We start from the raw sequence: 20,604 nt of genomic DNA on the forward strand, positions 1-20,604 counted from the left end.
GCTATCCATCCTGAAGTGTTTCTATGTAATAAAGCATATAAACAAACTAGCCCACCTGTTCATCTTCAATTGTAAACTAAAACAAACGACACGGTGCCAGAATGGGATCCAGAAATCCAGAATCAAGACCAAGAGGCACTCAGTTAATGGTGGAGGAATATAGAGAGAGGAATGGATCATCCCTACTGAACGTATAACTCGCAAAAACATGTCAAAAATTACTTTCAGGTATCAAAACTTGCTTAAATGATTTCTTATTCAGAAAATATAAAACAAAGTACTCAGAATGTTCAAAACAAATTTCTAGTTAAACGAAATGCCCGAAACTGCAACATATTAATAAAAATAGTTGCAATACTTATGAAAATGTTTGAAATAAAGCCCGAATTGCATAAAACTAATAAAATAAAGGAAACAACCACATTTTTCACCATGAGCTACTTTTTCACATTAATTAAAGCTATTCAAGATATCCAAAGCATACAAAGTGTTCTCAAGTTTGTGCAGTATTATAGTGCAGTTTTCTTTGCAAAATACAGCCATTTCAAAGCATATTTCGCAAAGTACAGTATTTTGAAGAGTTTATTGTGCATTTTAATGTTATTACAAGTACTGGCTGTATGTGCATGTTTGTACATAAGAGGGCCATTTTTTCAGTGTGTTTGGGCATACTTTCTTGGCATGGCTGAAGAATTTCGTAGACCAGCTCTACTTGTATTTGATAATAATATTGCAGAGAATTGAAGAGTGTTTGAGCAAGAGTACAATATTTTCATACAAGCTGCATTTTCTGACAAAGATGCACGTACAAAGGTATTTATTCTGCTTAATTTAGCTGGTTCAGAAGCCATAGAAAGAGAGCTTTCATTTGTGTATCCACTTGCTGTATTTGCAAAGAAGGGGGGAAACCACCATATAGTGGTACCAGATGAGTCAAGGGAAGACCCCAAGTGCTTAAAATGTACATTCAGAGAAATGTGTAACCCCAAAATGAATATTACAATGGAAAGGCACTTATTTTACGCAAGAGATCAAAAGCCTGGGAAAACATTTGCAGCATATATAACTGACTTGAGAAATAACACTAAAACGTGCAGATTTGGTGATTTAAGAGATGAGTAGATAAAATTTAGAGGTGTGTGGTATTAAAGATGATGCTGTGAGAAAGATTTTGCTTCGTTGACAGTGATTTAACTTTGAATAAGGCCATTGAGGTTTGTCAGATATACCAGCTTGCAGAAAGCACACAAATATGCTTACAAATGAGAAAGGCATGCTTCCAGTATCTTCTAGTGCTCATGTTGATAGTATGCAGCATGTGGTTAAAAGAAACAGGTCCAAGCACATGGCAGCAACTGTGAGCCCTGCAACAGTCAATGGGACACCCCATAGCTTTCTAGCAAAATCTAGAGTGTGCACCGTCTCAGTGAAGCACAAGGGTGAGTCACCAAACTCAAAGCATGTGCCCTCACCTAGCCTCATAGTCAACTGTCGTAGTTGTGGTGGCAATCATGAACTCAAAGAGAAAAGTGGTTAGCTTTTGGTCAGCAATGCCACAGATGTAACAAGTGGAATAATTTCCAAAGACTTTGTAAATCAAATAAGGGACATTCTTTTACTAAAACAGAACATTCAAGGAGACAAGCTGATCAATTAGAAAGCTGTGACCCTACTTTTTATGTTGACGGTGTGTCTGTGCTTAATGAAACAGTCAAAGCAGTACATTTATGGGCAAAGAATGAAGTATTTTGTACTGTTCAGATAAATGGAAGATACACAGAGCTCAAAGTTGACAGGTCAGCAATGCCACAGATGTAACAAGTGGAATCATTTCCAAAGACTTTGTAAATCAAATAAGGGACATTCTTTTATTAAAACAGAACATTCAAGGAGACAAGCTGATCAATTAGAAAGCTGTGATCCTACTTTTTATGTTGATGGTATGTCTGTGCTTAATGAAACAGTCAATGCAGTAGAGTTATGGGCAAAGAATGAAGTATTTTGAACTGTTCAGATAAATGGAAGACCCATACAGCTCAAAGTTGACACAGGTTCAAAGTGCAATGTTTTGTTAGCAGAAACATTTGCTAGACTATGTGCTGGTGAGAAGCTTGATTTGGCAAAGTGTGTGAAGCTTGTTGCTTATGGTGGTGAAGAAATTCAAACTGAAGGTCCAGTAGTGCTTTCATGTTACTCTGCTGGGAACAGCTATGGCTTACAATTTTACATAGTCAAAAGGCACTTACAATCATTAGCAGGCCTCACAGACAGTTTGAAAATGGTATTACTTTCAATTAATAAGGAGGTCCACCATGTAAGCTTGAAAGACCACTGTTCTAATTGTGGCCAGTCTATTTTTTTCACCTATGCTGATCTTTTCGAAGACAAACTAGGCAAACTACAAGTTGTGTACTCCATGAAGTTAGACCCTGAAGTCAGCCCAGTTGTCAGGTGACTTCGGAAAATTCCAGTAGCTATGCAGAACAGAGTCAAAGTCTACCTAGATAAAATGGTAAGGCAAAGTGTGATTTGTCCAGTTCACGAACCAACTGAATGGGTATCTTCCATGGTCATTGCTCATAAGAAAAGCTCAGATGATATCAGAAGATGTATTGATCCAACAGATTTACACAAAGCACCTAAAAGACCTCATTCATCCAATACATACAGCCGAAAAGTCGCTGCTCATATGCCAAATGCCACAGTTTTTTCTGTCTTAGATGCAAAGAGTTAATTCTGGCAAATTTTGCTTGGGAAAAAAATCCTCATTGCTAACCACTTTTAGCACTCCCTTTGGCAGGTACAGATTTTTGAGAATGCTATTTGGAATAAATTCTGCCAGTGAAGTCTTCCAGCGTGCAATGGAGCAATTTTTTTCTGATTGTCCACATGCTATTATAGTACATATTTTAGTAGGAGGTAATGCTGAAGGAGACCATGACAGAAACCTCAAGAAAGTTCTGGAAAGATCATGTGAAGTGAATCTTAGGTTGAATCCTCAGAAGTGCAAATTCAGGCTATGAAAAGTTACTTATGTTGGTCATTTACTTACCAGTTCAGGCTTATAACCAGATCTTTCCAAGCAAACAGCTATTCTTGAGATGCCAGCTCTAGACAATGTTCAATCCTACAATGTTTTCTTGGCATGGTTAACTACCTAGGCAAATTCATTCCAGACTTAAGCCAAATTTCAGCACCGCTTAGAGAGCTGACACACAAAGATGTAATTTGGTCATGGTCAGAACAACACCAAAGACCATTTGATGTCCTGAAACAGAGAACTGCCAGTCCACCAACTTTCAGATATTATGATGTTCACAAACCACTTACTCTTTCTTGTGATGCTTCGAAGTTTGGTCTTGGTGCAGTCATTCTTCAAGAGGGTAGACCAGTAGCCTATGCTTCCAGAACTCTAACCCAAACCAAAATAGAGTATGCTCAGATAGAGAAAGAACTCTTGGCAATTGTGTTTGCATGTTCGAAGTTCCATGATTATATTTATGGTTGACCTATCCAGATCGAAACTGATCACCAACCTCTAGTCAGTATTTTGAGAAAGCCTACGCAATCAGCTCCAGTCAGACTGCAATGCATGATGCTCAAATTCCAAAAGTATAATTTCAATCTTGTCTACACAAAAGGCAAACTTCTTTATCTTGCTGATAAATTATTCAGATTGCCCAGAAATACCACTGAACAGCATGACAATGAGAAACTTGATTCTAAAATCATGGAAGTGAGAAATTTTTCTTCCAAACATCTTGATGAGCTTAGAAGTAATACAACCACACATCCAGTTCTTCAGAAGCTCAACCACATTAACAGTCGAGGATGGCCTTCAAAGGAATCAAGTTTACCTCATGTCCTGCAACCATATTTTCCATACAGAGATGAGATTTTATTTGACAATGGTATCATCATGAAAGGTCCAAATGTGATTGTTCCAAAGTCCTTGCAACAGCAGTACATTATTATCTTGCATCATGGCCACCAAGGAACTGATTCTATCAAAAGAAGGGTGAGAGGACTGGTATTTTGGCTTTCTATGTCAAGGGATATCGAGAGAGTACTTTCATCTTGTACTGTATGTAATAATACTAAGCCACATTGACAGAAAGAACCCCTTCAGCTAAACCAGATTCCTGAGCTACAGTGGTCGAGTCTACACAAAGTTATTTCTGACAATGGTATGCAGTTTACAAGCCAGCAGTTCAAAAGATTTGCTGAGGAGTGGGCCTTTGCTCATGTTACCAGTAGCTTTGAGTACCCGCAATCAAATGGTTTGGCAGAACGTGCAGTTCAAAGTGCAAAGTAATTACTAGAGAAGTCAAAACAAGACAACAGCGATATTCTTTTGAATCTCTTGAATCTCAGAAATATTCCTCGTGACAAACATCTTGGTTCACCTGCAAAGAGACTTCTATCGAGAAAAACCAGAATCACATTACCAATCAGCATTAATCTATTGGTTCCATGTGTTAAGAACAACAACTCAATGAAATCCCATCTGTTGATGAAGCACAAAGTCCTACTATGATAAAACCAGCAAATCGCTCAATCCATTATGAGAAGGGGAGATAGTGAGGATGGAGACTTCCAAAGGTTTTGATTGGATTGGTGACATGAAGAGTGTATATCCAGAGCTGAGACTGTACATTGTGGAATCACAAGGAGTAGAGTTTAGGCGGAATCGGAAACATTTGATCCTGGTGTCTGAGCCTGTACTGCAGTATCATGCCTGTGAGAAAGACTCTAGATCTCAGAGTGAGTTATCCAGCGTTCCAGTTCCTGAGGACGTTCTAGTAAATACCCCTATTACTGAGAAGAATCCCAAAACTCCAAAATCTGTTTGTTCACCAATGACTGTCCCTGTTGCTAAACCCAGTTCTGATTGCTATATCACTAGATCAGGTCACATTTCCAGACCATGTTCCAGATACACGGCAACTTGGACATAAGTACTGTGTTGTTTCTTAGTGTCTATACAATTGCATGTCTTTTCCAAATGTCATTTTATTGTGTGCAATTCATTAAAGAGGGAGAATGTAGATCAATATGTATGTATACCTTTAAGAATCTTTCCATGGGCTTGCTCAAGTGCATAAATACTGAGCACATGCAAGCCTAATTACCATTTTTTAGTAAGCTGAGATGTAAGCATGCATGTTTGTGTAGTCTGTCAGTTAATCAGTTTTATATTTGCTGCTATCCATCCTGATGTCTTTCTATGTAATAAAGCATATAAACGAACTACCCGCCTGTTCGTCTTCAACTGTAAACCAAGATGAGCGACAGATACTTTAAAGGATATGGAAAGGAACGAGAGAGAACATTATGTGACAGAACACTGATTTTATGAAAAGAAGCAATACAAAAATCAAATAATTATTACTTAAGCAAATATATTACTTACCAGGTAAAAAGGGAAGAGGTATCAACTTATTTGAGTAGCATAGTTTGAATACTAGTAGAATGAGAGAAATGAAAGAGAATACAGAAGTAATAAGTTCCCAGGAACAAATTATGAATATTGTAATAAATTCTGTAAAAAATGTTTCATGATCGAAAGAAAGTACAAAAAAGAATGGCATGCTAAAAACAAAACAAGAAAATAAGGACTTGGAAAATAAGATTTCCTTACATGAATTAGATAAGGTACTTAGACAAGTTAATTTACACTCAGTTTCAGGATCAGATGGAATAGTATACCAGTTTTATAAGTATTTTATGGACTGGCAGAAAAAAAACTTCTTAATAGTTATGAATGAGTGGTTTAATTTAAACTGAGACCACAGTAGCCTACTGATACAAGGTTATCCTGTTTTTCTACCTGAGAAATGGTTAAGAAATGACTTACAATTTCAGAGCAGTCCTTGGTCAATTCTAATTGTTTCTTAAAAACAAATTTGTCTTTGCTTTGGCTCATTAGGAGTAGTACAAAGGAACTGCCTGCTCACACCCTTGTTCTCCCCCTCCCCCTTCCCTGTTTATTACCTTAAGGCAATCCCAAAGTTAATAAATATTACCTGTGGCAGGCACCATTTTTAAAACTACAACCACCCTTTGTCACCATCATATGTTCATTTATCAGTTTACTCTGTTACCTGATTGTTTCCAGCCCCCTCATGTGAGCAACTAACAGGGTCTCTACCTGCTTCGCTCCCCACCCTGCCCCCAATTACCTCCCACCCCCAGTGATCCTACCTTTATTACACTCACAAACCCCTCCCATCTTTCCAATAGCCAACCACAGCACTAACCTAACACTACCTCCTCCATTTTCCCATGACTATCACACCTCCTCAACTAACATGTACAAGCATACCTTACCTATACTCACTGCATGCACTCTCCTTGCATATCTTATATCCTACCAAAGCTCCATCATTCCCCCACTCAACCACTACCACTGTACTACTACTCAAACTACCACTCATATCTCACCCTCACTCAGCTCCCCTCCCACCAACTCAAGAACCATCCCTATGCACCCCCCACATACTCTACCAACCATATTACTCAAACATAAAGCATCCCTACAACTTAACATAGTAACCCTCCCACCATACCTATTACCCACAGAGCACAATCATAAAGTTTCCCTAATAAACAAACACATTCAAAAACTGAGAAAACTAATAACCTCATGCATATCAAAACTGGCCCTAAGTGGAGACATCCACCCCAACCCTGGCCCTACCATCTCCAACCCCAGTCCTCATAATCAGACTAGAAACCACAACTTCTCCCATGTCACAGCCAATAGAAAGACAAGTGACATCCTTCTACTAAGCCTAAATATTAGAAGTATATCCAACAAAGTCCATGAACTCCATGCCACCATAGACATGTACTCCCCAGATATAGTCATCCTGACAGAAACCTGGCTAAAACCTCACATTACCAGTGAGCAAATACTCCCTACCGGTTATGGCATACGAAGAGTAGACCGACTAAACAAGAAAGGAGGTGGTGTAGCTATAATATTTAAACAGCATCTAAACATCCAGATTTTAAAATCATCAGCTCCACAAATAGGCAATGAAGAAATAATATATACCAACCTCAAAATAAACCAAAACAAAACCATCAACATAACTGGATGCTACTTCCCACCTGGCCAAAACATCCCTCCACTAGAAAACCTCCTCAGCTGGTCTAACCACCATCTCCCCCAAGAAACTATCATTTTAGGTGATTTCAATACTGACTGGCAATCCTGTTCTGGCAACAATCCAACCCATCATATAAACCTTCATGGCTTCACCCAACTAGTCCAGTCGACAACCAGGATAAATAAAAACTCCAGCAAGCACACTACCCTGGAATGCATACTAGTCAGTAAGAGGCCCCAGTCATATATAATAGGCTGCTCATCAGACAGCCTCAGTGATCACTCCCCAACATTCCTACTCAAAAAATACCTATACCAAGCTAAACCTGTCATCTACCGTCAAATACGTAAAAAACTAAACTTTAACCCACTCACATTCATCTCATCCCTCAAAGAATGTAACTGGCATCCCCTAAAGTACCTCAGTCTTGATGACGCAGTTGAATTTTTTAATACTACCTTCCTGAGCATCCTTAATTACCATGCCCCCATAAGACTTTCCAGAACGAAAGCACAACCCTTCCCATGGCTACAGAAAACCACTAAGTCAGAAATGAAAAACAGGGATAAAGCCTGGGAGCACTGGCGCAAACCCAAAACCCCCTCAACTAGACAGAAATTCCTAGAACTACGCAATACAGCTAAAAAGCTAATAGAACAGGACAAATTCCAATACTACCAGTCTGCCCTAGACTCCTCCCAACATAGCCCCAAACAATTTTGGTCCTCCATAAACTCCATCCTCCACCCAGGTAAAGTCAGTACCCCTCCTCCTAACATCCCTCACTCCTCCGAAAATATTGCTACCTCATTCAACACACACTTCACACAAAACATACTATCACTAGCTAAACAACACAACACCCACTCCAACCCACACCTTCAACTAGTAATCTCCCCATTAACTTCTCTTTTTCTCCTGTACCTACCACCAACATAAAAAAACTCTTAACTAAACTTAAGCCCACCAAATTAGCAGCAGACACCCACCCAAGCGAATACCTACAAATCGCAGCTGATGCTCTGGCCTACCCAGTATCCATCTTGATTAACCGATCCCTGTCAGAAAGTTACTTTCCCACACTGTGGAAGGTATCACATATAATTCCCTTCCACAAAGGCGGCCCCTCCACAGAACTAACCAATTACCGCCCCATAGCTATTCTCTCTCCACTCTCCAAAATACTAGAGAGATGCATACATTCTCAGGTCTCAGACTACCTCCTTACTAACAACCTCCTTTCCAATACTCAGCATGGTTTCCGACCAAACCATAGCACCACCACTGCCTTACTCTCCTTTACTAACACTATCCTTCAGCATAAAAACAAGGCTATCTCTCCTCTGCTACTTTCCTAGACCTATCTAAAGCATTTGACATGGTCTCACACATACAACTTATCTCTGTCCTCAATAACCTATCCTTCTCTCAATCAGTCACCAACTGGTTTCAGAGTTGCCTGTCTGACCGCCAACAATCCGTTGTATGGCAGAATGACATATCTCCCCAACTACCTGTCTCCATAGGGGTTCCCCAAGGATCCATCCGTGGACCCCTACTCTTCTCTGTTTTCACCAATAATCTAGCCTCTGTCACCAAACATGGCACACTCATACAATATGCAGATGACTCAACCATCATTTGCTCAGCCCAGTCCCTACCCAAACTGCAAAAAGTTACAGAGGAAGCCTTTTCCTCTATTGAAACTTGGTTATCCGATGCCCAATTAATACTCAACCCAAACAAAACTAAACTACTCATCTTCCAACCCACAAAACATACTCAAAATAACTCTCACTTTAACATCACAGCAAAAGACAACACCACTATATACCCAACTGAACACACCAAATTGCTAGGAGTGGAAATAGACAATAAACTAAAATTTGATATTCACATATCCATGACCATAAAAAAAGTCCACAAAAAAATAAAGGAGCGTTATACAGAAATAAGCAACTTCTCACCAAAGCAGCAAAGATTTCAATAGCAAATTCCCACCTTATCTCCACCCTACTTTATGCCTCTCCAATATATACCAAACTAAGGCAATGCGATCTAAACAAGCTAGAGGCCTGCTACAGCAAAATCGCCAAACTCATCACAGGGGCATCGTACCGTAGTCTCCACTGTCTCTCACTTGCTGAACTGGGCTGGCTTGAACTCCCTCACCTCCTTCAGTGGTATCAACTATCACTCGCCCACAAACTAGTAAACCATCCACTAAATGTCCCATTCCTCCAGAATCTACTCCAACCCTATCGTACCACCAGACCACTAAGATCCAGCAACAAAAATCACTTGCAGATCACAAAAGCCAATAACCCTGCTGGTGAAGCACTATTCTCTTGCTCCATAGCCAAATTATGGAACTCCCTCCCACCCACAATTACCTCTGTACCATCATGCACCCACTTCAAAACTTTACTAAAAGCGCACCTAAAAACATGCTGGCTATGCCCTTGCAACTCCCACTCTAATATCACCCACCCCATCCAACCACTACCTTTCTTTCCACCCTACTAACTACCTTGATTACAGCAAGCTCAGATGCTCATAAGCATAGTACTTATTATACAGCATGAACTTCTTATTGTAATATGTTTCCTCTTACATTTCCTCTTACGAGGGGGCTCCTCTGAAATCTCTGGGGAGGCCTCAGAAGAGGAAGATACACCCAGTGGGGTGACCTGGAGCGTTTGATTCCCACGCTTGGGGTCTGGAGGAGCGGCAGAGACTGAAGCAGGCACCCTGGGGGGAGGAGCTGAAGGGGCTGATCGAGGTGCAGACTCGGAAGTCAGCACGCTCCTCATGACCTCGAAGGCGCCCCTGTCCGGCAGAGAAGAGGGGGCCCCGCTCCGAAGAGACAGGAATCCTCTCCGGCACCGAAAAGGACAGCTCCGTGGCTGATGTAGGAGCCGAGCTTACCTGCGCCGAGGCTCCGAGAGGGAGAACGGGGTCGGACAAGGGTCCGATGCCACCAGGAGCGGCCCTAGGTCAACTATTGCCCTAGGCAAAAGGGCTCTACAGCGCCCCCTCAACACATTACCTGGTTCCCCATCCTGGTCTACCTACACCAAATAAATACTGGAAAAGCGCCCCTGCTAGACCGGTGCCCTAGGTGGCTGCCTAGTTGGCCTATGCCTAAGGCCGGCCATGGATGCCACTCACCCCCTCGGAGCTGACGAGGGAGTCTCGGTGCCCAGATCCCTCCAAGGATGGAACCATTGAAGAAATCGGAGCACATGACGGAGCCGAAAGGGGAAGCATCGACGCCGACATTTCCAAGATCCGAGCCCCAACAAACTCCAGCTCCAAACTGGCAGGAGGAGTCGGAGGAGGAACTACTTTAGAAACAGGAACAGCCACAGCCTGATTTGAGGAGGGCTAGTTAACATTTTAGCCAGGGCTTGCGATTTGAGGAGTCTACTAACCACTCTCTCCAAGTCATGATCGGATAGTCTCGAGGACCGAGAAGTGTGGGACCGATGGCTCCGTTCAGACTGTAGTAAGGGCGACCCCGGAGCGGAGCGAATCGACTCTAGGGATGGCGACCTAGATTGCTTACGGCTCCCTGACAGTTCTGACACCAAGGTCGGAGCCGAGTGAGATTTAGATACTTCGGTTCCGGCAAGAACCAAAATGGAAGCAGACGCTCCACCTGGCGACGGCTCCATACTGGGAGCCGACGGCTTGGTGGGCTTAGGGGTTTTCGCTGGCTGAGACTTCGCCGGTGACCCCTCGGGTTTTAGTAACTCCCAGAGAATCAACTTGTTCCTACGCTCCTGCAGGACTCTCGGACTAAAGGCATGACATACCGAGCAAGAGTCCTGCAGGTGTAGGGCGCCCAAACAATAAACACAAGAAGTGTGACCGTCTGTCAGAGACATTTTCTGACAGCACGAGTCACACTTCTTGAACCCTGATACCTTGATATCCTTTGACATGCTAAAGAAAAAGGGATACCAACAGAAGTATATTAGACTAGTGTAAAGAAACACACACACTCACACTCACACTCACACACACACACACACACACACACACACACACACTTGTCCCACACCTTCACACAAAAAATTAAAGAGAGTAGCAATACTAGCAAAAATAAAAAGAAATTTATCTTTAACTACAAAGGCTAAACACTACTTCCTACTGGAAAAAGGGTTTATAAAAGGGAAGGGGATAGCCTCTAATTTAAACGGCCTACTTTAGGGAGATAGGGGGGAGGGGAAAAACTCTCTAAGTAAAACGAGTTTCCTAAAAGGCAGAAAGCACAGGTACTACAACTAATCTAACAGTACTACACTACTAAAACAAAAAAGCTTGAAATATATACTAAATTTTAACAACTAATTATCACAAAAAGATGAATACGACCTGAGCCAGTAAAGCGCAAACTTGTAGCTGAAGCAGCAAACAAGATCTGCAGATCTAGCGCCAGGCATTGTGGGATACAGGGAGGCCTCGAGCCAGTAAATAGCTCTCGAGCTTTAGAAAATGGCCGAGTCGGAGCCAAAGATCGGCTCCAAACCCAACCAGCAAGAATGAAGGCGAGAGAGATAACTTAACATTAGTGTTTTAGACACCTATAACTCCATCACTTTGGATAAGCAGAAGTGAAAGACAGTTGTTACTAATAACTTTTAAAACTCTTACAATGGAGGGCACAATGTTAATCCCATTTATTTTGCTACTAAATGTATTGACATTGCAGATTCTACTGCAGTGATTGTTAACACACATTGGTTCATAGATTAGTACTAGGCTAACTGCCCTTGTGGGCCATTTTAAGCCTAGCCAATTACCTCATGTGAGAATCAAACCCTGCACCTTAAGTCTGCAAGGTAAACACCTTAACCATTCTGCCATCCTCCCACTTTCTTAACTTTGTGATGGGAGACTTCTGTTTTATCCTGACAACCATCTCTTACCTATCCTATTTGCTCTTATCTTAACAATAGCATTTAGTAAGTTTGATTTAACAAATAAGGACTATAATGCTTCTTTTTCAGATTTGTTAGGCACTTAACCATTCAGGTGCTGTAAAGTATGTAGATTTGTAGCCACAAGTTGCTGCTAAAATTCTCTATCAGAAAGTATTAATATTTTCCAGTATTTTATTTGTTCACTTATGGTAGTGTATGCAATTATGTTCCTGCAAACTTTTTTTTTTTTGAAAGATAAAACAACAAGGATTGTGAAAATTAAACAATGGGCTTCCTGGAAAGTATTTCTTTAGGTTAAACAAGGCTAGGTGCACTTAAGTAGTTATTTGATAGATTTCACTGTGTTTTTGACCTTTCAAGAGTTTAACTTGAGGAGTTAGTCAGAAATAAAGCCTTTATATCTTTGCCAGTGTTTGGTTGTTTGCTGAATATTATCCTTTGGTTGTTTGTATTTAACATGAAACTAATGCCTGAGTACATGCCTGCTGAAGATGGACAGTAATAAACTAGTGCAAGAGTGCATACGTGATAAAAGTAGCAAGCGAGGGCAAGAAGTCAGCAAAGGACCCACTGCAAGCTTCAGAATTCATTACATAGGAGTATATTTACCCACATAACATTCAACCTTCTATTTCACAAACATCTGTTTAAAGTCCAGCACTAGAACTACAAATCTTGGTAAAGTGACAGATGAAAATTCCACATCTGTCAAGAAAGGATGGTCCAAGTGGGTGTGTGGGGGAAGTTCTAAGAGAGGAACCTCAAATATTTCTGATCCATGACTGCATAACTCAGCAGAACATTCCCTGGCATCAGGCTGGTTGGTTACAGGGCTCAGCCGATTAACTGGAGAAGGGAATAGTACTGGAATCCTGGGATGCATCTCCCTATGTGGGAGCTAGGGACCATATGTCCTCCAGTTTTTCTTTCCTTTGCTGAGATGGACAAGTGGTATGGGTTCAATTCCTTGCTAGTTGAAGGCAAGCACAGCACCTGTGGAAACTGGAAACATGATTTCTGAAATTAACCTACTTCAGGGAGTGCTAGACCCTGTCCTACCTACCAAGCTTCAATCCTTGTGGGAGTGCTCAGATTTCTGCTTGGAGGATCTTGCCACTAGACCTTATATGAGGAGCTGTCAATCCCCAGCAACTTTTCTGCAGCAAAGAAGGCCAAAGAATTTTCATTAAGATGCTGTGTCTCTGGTATTAAAATCAGTGCTTGACATTACATAATACTGGTGCAGATCTTAACTGTTAATTTAATGTCCACATGGACAATGAATTTTATAAGATCTGCAAATGCAGAAACTTCTCCAATGACAGCTAGGGCTATGTTACAGACAGAGCAAGTGATCTAAAAACATACAGGCCATGGGAGAATTTGCATGCTTTTGTATACTGTGCTGTAAGTGACAGTGCACATCAAAAAGGTATGTTCAAATCTCCAAGCATGAATCTTTCAGAAATCTGCAGAACCATGTATAGTGAAAAGCAAAATCTAATTCTTGACAAAGGCAATGAGGATATCACTAGGCAAATGGATACTATTTCCCATCTCAGAATTTACTCTGGTGTCTGTTATTTCTAAATCACTTTATAACACTTAAAACCCACAGACAGCAATGAATAAAAAGCCAGGTTTATTTAAAACCCTCACCATTAGACCACCACTGCAGAACTCTAAAAGCAGTGTACTGACAGCCACTAAATCTACAGATAAATTACACAAGCTGCTCTTTAGTATACTAAGTGTCTCTAGGTACACTAAGTTTCTCTACCCTTCTTGGCCAGAATGCTAAAATTTAGCTCATTACCAAGGATGATGCATTCCTCAGCATATGCCATTTTGTCATCAACTACTGCATTGTAACAGCATTTCTTCCTATGCAGCAGTAAGGCGATCCTCAATCCAATAACTTGGAATGTTATACTATTAAATTCCAGCCAACCATCAAAAATGTACAAAGAATTTAATGCCAAATTTATTCAAATAAGCAGCTTGTTCACATTTCACAGGCAAGAATAGTTTCCTGAAGACTGAAATTACTCTGACTGCAGAATATCACTCCCTCATCACCTAACTTAAATGAACTATTACTTTTTTTCTTAAACAGACATACTAAACGTTATGTATGTGTGTGTGTGTATATATATATATATATATATATATATATATAATATATATATATATATATATATATATATATATATAATATATATATATATATATATATATATATGTAAGCAGAATATATATATATATATATAATATATATATATATATGTAAGCAGAAAATTGTCATTTAGCCCACTGCTATTTTTGCAAATTTCGCAAATGTATAAATGAATGTTACATCTTTGCAAATATTTAGCTACATTATATGTAATTAGGTTGCAACTGAAAAAGGATAATCAGGGTCCAGTCTGGCAGCTCACTCAACAAAACAGAAACTGAAACCATTTACTCAGGACTAGTTTATCAGCGTACCTTATGACCATTCTCCCCTTCTATTTTTCTTGACACATTTTCCAGTGCTACGGCTACCATTTCACTTTCCACGTAGAAAATTGCCTTTCCATGGCAGTGCTGGAACTACAGTTAAGAGAACACAATGTCACTCACTTTAAAACACAACTCTGAAAAGACCAGCAGTTATATTTTGCCTTTTGGTGTACTGTATGAGAATCATGATATTTCAAACACCAGTTTTCTGGAGATTTATACTTTATGATAATTTAAATTAAAACATTAACAAAAATAAGGTCCAAAGGGCAAATACCCCAGCTTGCAGGGTGTAGAAAGCTTTGCTCTGTCCTCCAGAAAACATTTTTTCTCTCCAAATAGTTAAGTAAACCGTGGTTCAACTTTCTAAGTTATATTCCATTGCATATAGCAGATACACAGACAGCTCCATGATATATTTAAATAAAATCCTATGACCCAGCCAACCTGGCTCTGATTATGAGCCCAAGCAATGAAAAGAGATGGGCCAGACAGGCAGAGGAATGATGAGGCACAGCCTGACTGCCTCTTGCTGGGGTGGAGTGGGGTTTGACAGGCACATACCTGATGAGGACTATGTGTAAAATTCCTAGCAGAGACATGGGATCACCACAGGCAATCTCCCTTCAAGGCAGGCAGGGATGCTGAAGGGATACAACTTGCAAAAGCAAGGCATATCTCTCATATATGCCCACTGCTTGCCAAACATGTAGAACAAAGTCAGCATGCCATGATGTAACGTCAGCAACATAAGTATCTACATATCTGAAAAACTGGTAGCTCCACCCAAGCCAGCAGTAAATATCTTCCAGCAAATCAAAAAATACATCAGATATGACACTAAATTAGTAAACCAGTAATGCAATAATATACTTACTTAACCTTCAGGGAACTCCCAACAGCTGGAGCTGAGAGAATAAGAGTTTGTACAAAGAAGGACAGAGGCACAGTATTCCAGAGCCTGTTGGTGGGGGGCTTTGTCTCACAGATAATAGATAAACTGAAAAAATAAAAAAAATTCTGTAAAATCTGATAATGACCCCCCCCTTCCCCCACCATGGGGATAGATGATGGGACAGAAGCATAAATTATGTGCTTACCATAACAATAGATATGTGTTGTCTGTCTTGGTCTAGTTCTCCTCAGATACAACTCAGATTAGACACCAGCCAATTCCATTAGACTTTGAATTTGCTTGGCTCTGTCCCCCTCACCCACAACTCCCTGCTCCTCACTCTAATTCTCAAATCGAGTTTGCCCCATGACGACCACATTCAATATATACCAAAAAGGTTCCCCAACCAAACAGTACACAGGACTCCAAAAATGAAAAACAGATGACCTCCATCATCTGGTCATCACAAAATGGGGAAGCTGGCCATAGCAACCAAAGGGGGGGGGGGGCAGGTGAACAAGAAGGAGACAGAGACAGACAACATGGATCTATCATTATGGAAAGTACATAACTTTCATATCCAATGTTATCTGCTCCCTCTGGCTTCAACCTGTTGGACAGAGTCTCCAGCCATGAAAAATTCCTTGGGAGGAACTAAGGAAGGATATTCTGTAACACAGTGGAGCCAAAGGAATCCCTGGATCTAGACTGACTATCCAGTTTATAATGCGACACAAAAGTGCAGTGACCCAGGCAAGTAACAGCCGCAAAACATCATCCACTGATACTTTGGAGAGGAAGGCGACAGAAGTAGCCATAACACTTGTTGAATGACCCTTAGGGTTGCATGGAAGAGTCTTGCCTTTCAAAGAATATGCAAACAAAATACAATGTGACAGCACCTGGATAAAGTCACTTTTAACAGGAGAGCCCAGCCTGGATTTTGAAAAGGGGACAAATATCTGGCTGGATTTTCAGTAAGCTTTGGTACGGTCCAAATAAATCTTAATTGTCTATGTACATCAAAACAATGCAAAATGTATTCATCTTTACTGGAGAAATTGGGAAAAAACAAAGGAAGATGATTAGAACTGTTAAGGTTATTCTCAGAAGCCACCTTTAGCAGAAAAGAAGGGTTTGTACAAACAGAAATGCTGTCTTTATTGAGCACCAAATAAGCAGGTGAATAATCAAGAGCTTGTAACTGAAAAACTCTCTTTGCAGAAGTATCTTCTACCAAAAACAAAGTTTTCCAAGACAAGCTTAAAGTCATACGTAGATGAAGGTTCAAATGGAGGGTCTGCAAAGACCTACAGAACAAAAGGCAAATCTCATGGAGAAACCAGATCCCAAAAATGGGGGACAGAGCAAAAAGGTACCCTTGAGGAATGCTCTGGAAATCTTGAGGGAAGCTAGAGGCACATTATCCCTGCCAACATGAAAGCTGGAGATATCCAGCAATTGCACTTCAATCACAGAAAAAGTGGAACCAGAGTGAAACAGACAGAAAATCGAAAACAGTTTCTAAGGGGATGGAGAAAGGGTCAAGTCCTCGAGATTCTATCCACAGAACAAACCTTTTCCATTTAATGGGTTACACTCTTCTAGTAGATTGCTTTTGAGATGAAGACAGTATGTGCACAACACCCTACAAAAGCTTGAAATTTCTGGCCATCAAGGGATCTGGATGAACCATGTGGTTAACCTGAAGGACTGAAGATTGGAAGAATCCAGACCTCCTGAATGAGAAATGAGATCTAGAATGGGATCCAGTACCCAAGGGGGTACCATAGAACAGGACAATGGAAGGGAAGCCACACCTGATGAGGCCAAAAGGGGGTATAAGGATCACAGTAGCTCTGCAGCGAGCTGCCTTCTGAAGAAACTTTACCATCAAAGGGACTGAGGGATAAGCATAAAGAAGCCCCGGTGGCCAAGCAAACACCACATTTTTCCTAGAAGAGCAACTAAGCCGTAAAAGCTGTTGCACTTAACATTGGACAGGGAAGTGAACAGGTCGCAACACAGAGTGCCCCCGCACCAAAAATTCAAGTTGCAACCCTCGGGTCTAGGGACTACTCATGAGGCAACAGCATGTTACTGCTGAGAATGTCGAACAGAGTGTTGGATATCCCCCAGGATGTACACTGCCACCAGAAACCATTGAGAAGAAATCACCCATTCCCGAACCACATGGCCTCCCAACAAAAAAGATATAGGTTCATAGGTTCATAGGTTCATACTAGGCTATCTGCCCAAGGGCATTTATAAGCCTAGCCCATAGTTATGTGGCTTTCACCCCCCCCGCTTATTGATATACTAGACAACAGACATAATGTCTGTCTGTATCATAATCACACTTCTGGGAAGGGCATCCTGAAAAGCACACAATGCAAGGAGGACCATTCTCACCTCCAGAACACTGATGTGAATGTGAGCCTCTGCAGACAATCAGGACCCTTGAACTGTCCTCCCTTCAAAATGCCCCACCCACCCCAGGATGGAGGTGTCCATGGTGACCATGGCTGACAGAGTTGGAAGAACAGTGTTCTTTTAGTTACTAAAGGAGACTGTAATCACCAAGGAATTTGGTCATGACACATCTTTGTCAACCATATTGGAAAGTCCACTGGATGGATAAGAAAAGACCAGTGAATGGCCAGAACCATGGCTAAAGGAACCAATCCTATGGATGCTGACATATGACCTAGAAGTTTCATAACTGCATGAGCCAATGGCTTCAAGGTTGCAAGCACCAACAAGGCCTGAGCATGAAGCTGAAAACTCTGGAACTTCAAAGCTTGGTGACTTGATTGACCGTATCCAAATGACAACCTATGAATTTTAAAACCTGAACAGACTGAAGGCTCGACTTGGGATAACTGACTGTAATGCCTACATAGTCACACAGTTGGATTAAGGTATTTGTGATTGTGATCAATGATGCTGTTTTGGGGGTGATGAGGAACCAATCATCCACGTATGGAAAGACCTGGAATCCCTGCAGCCAGAGCCAGGCTACAACCACTGCCATGCACTATAAACACCCGATGCAGTGGTGAGACCAAACAGCAAGGTCTTGAACTGGTAATGACTGGCCCCCAGACAGAAGTGAAGGAAACTCCTGGAGTGCCTGTCTGTCTTGATATGATGGAAGGTGTCCTTGAGTTCTGTCAAGCACATCCAATCATTCTTCCTCAGAAGAGGTAAGATGGACTGCACCGTGACCATATGGAACTTGATCTTTTTCATTAACTGATTTAGTCTGCTTAAATCCAAAACAGGTCTTACGTGCTTGGTCTTTTTTCTGGTACTAGAAAGACCTTGCTGGTCTGGTGGGACAATGTAGTAATCTCTAGATACAAGTCTTTAACATCCATGTGTCAGACGTGATGGGCTCCCAAGCTTTTGGGTGAACAGCCAAATGACCCCTGACCACCTCCAGAGTCGGACAGTTGGGCAACCCTTAATGATCGATGAAAGGTCCTGCCGGAGAAAGCCCCACAGAAGCCCTGATGCTACAGACCACCCCTGCCCCATTGGTGTCGCCCATTATGAACCCCCTGGTTCTCAGAAGGAGCCTTTTGAAGAAGTGCACTGTGAAGACTGCTGTGACTTTCTGAATAAAGAGGAGCTTATTCCTTTTCTTATTCTTTGAAAAGGTCTGTTGAGGGGTGGCAAAGTGCTCTCCAATGGCGAACAGAGTTTCCCTATCTTCCTCACTCCTTAATAGAGTATCCTTAACCTTGAGCCCAAACAAGGAAGAGCCATCAAAGAGGCATTACCAAAGGATGCCTTGAAGCAATCCACAAAGTTGCATAAATGCATCCATGCATGGCGCCTCATGGCAATTATGAAGCCAACTGCTCAAGATGCTCCATTGGTCATGTCTGAAATGAGCCTCATGGAAACGTTGGCGATGGAAAGCAGGTTGGAAAACTGAATCTCCAGTGTCTTCTGAGTCTCTGGAGACTGCTGCATCTTGAAGTTTCTTGACACTTCAGACACCTTCCACACCCTTCGGGACACTGGGTCCATAATAACATTCAGAGGGGAAGCCAGCTATGGCATGGACAGGCCTATGCCGAAGGCCTCCAAAAATACTGATTCCTCCAGAGAGGGGGCTTTCGTGGTCCAGCCTCCGCTCTGGCAAAGCAGCTCTAATAAGTCACCAAAAGAGGTGTCATCCTGTGGAGACTTAGGGGAACCCTCTCCTTCCTCGAGGTCAGTATCCTCAGTGAGAGACTCCTCTGGGGAAGCAAGGTACTTCCTCTTACACTTCTTCCCTGAAACCTCCCACTGCAGTGAAGCTGGGGGGTAGGGGTTGGAAGTACCACCATGGGGGCAGGATGGAGGCCCACCGATGCAGGCTGTCCACAAGCAGACTAATGACTGGTCAAAGCCACAGCTGACAATGGGAAAGAGACACTGGCTGTAGAAACCTGACCCTTCTCCTGAGATGAGAACATCTTCTCTACAATGTCAAAAGTCAAGGCAGAAGCTGTCCTCAGCACCCGAAAGTACCAGAGACAGTCCCAATCCCAAGGAGGCCACACCTAGCCTTGACACTGAGATCAGATCCGAGCTCTCCAAAGCGGAAGCCCAAAGTTCCCAAAGCAGGGATCATCCACCCAACCCAAGAAACTCCAGCTTCAACATCACTGCTTCAAGGTCCCAATGGCCCTGAAAGACTGGAGTTGAAGCAGCCAAGGAATGAGTCAGAACCGAAGATGGCCAAGCTGTCAGATCCAACCCAGAGGGTGTGAAAGCAGTAATTTCTGAAGACTTCGGATCCAAAAAGATCAAGGTGGAAGCCAAAAGGATCAAGCCATGGGTCCTCGTACCAGACCCAGACCAGAAGGGATAAGGCCTAACTGCAACTGGAAAAAAAAACAACTCATCAGCTTCTCCAAATCAGAAGTTTTAATATTGCCCACCAACCTCGATGGCCAGATGGAGGATTGGAGGGCCATTTAGAGGAGGACAATCCCATCTGCTGGATCCGAGCCAGAGAAGGTTGGTACCGGAGTTGGGAAGAGATGGACTCTGGCAACAGCTCCAGAGGAGTGAAGGGCAAAAAGGGGGAAACCATCCTACCAGAAGGGTCCCTTTTGATCAAAAAGGGGCTAGAAAGGCTCAG

At 41.9% G+C, this 20,604-nt stretch overlaps 1 protein-coding gene across 1 annotated transcript in view; it reads right to left on the reverse strand.

Moving 5' to 3' along the window:
• LOC122792422 (nuclear RNA export factor 1-like) overlaps positions 1 to 20,604 on the reverse strand; it is a 1,378,427-nt gene that overhangs the window by 686,254 nt on the left and 671,569 nt on the right. Inside the window, exon 5 of the mRNA XM_044060210.1 lies at positions 14,555 to 14,659. Coding sequence (XP_043916145.1) covers positions 14,555 to 14,659 — 105 coding nt within the window. The remainder of the gene's footprint in view (positions 1 to 14,554; positions 14,660 to 20,604) is intronic.

The sequence above is a fragment of the Protopterus annectens genome, chromosome 1.part2 (genome assembly GCF_019279795.1).
Source record: "Protopterus annectens isolate FY-2018-M chromosome 1.part2, PAN1.0, whole genome shotgun sequence".
NCBI classification, from domain to species: Eukaryota; Metazoa; Chordata; order Ceratodontiformes; family Protopteridae; genus Protopterus; species Protopterus annectens.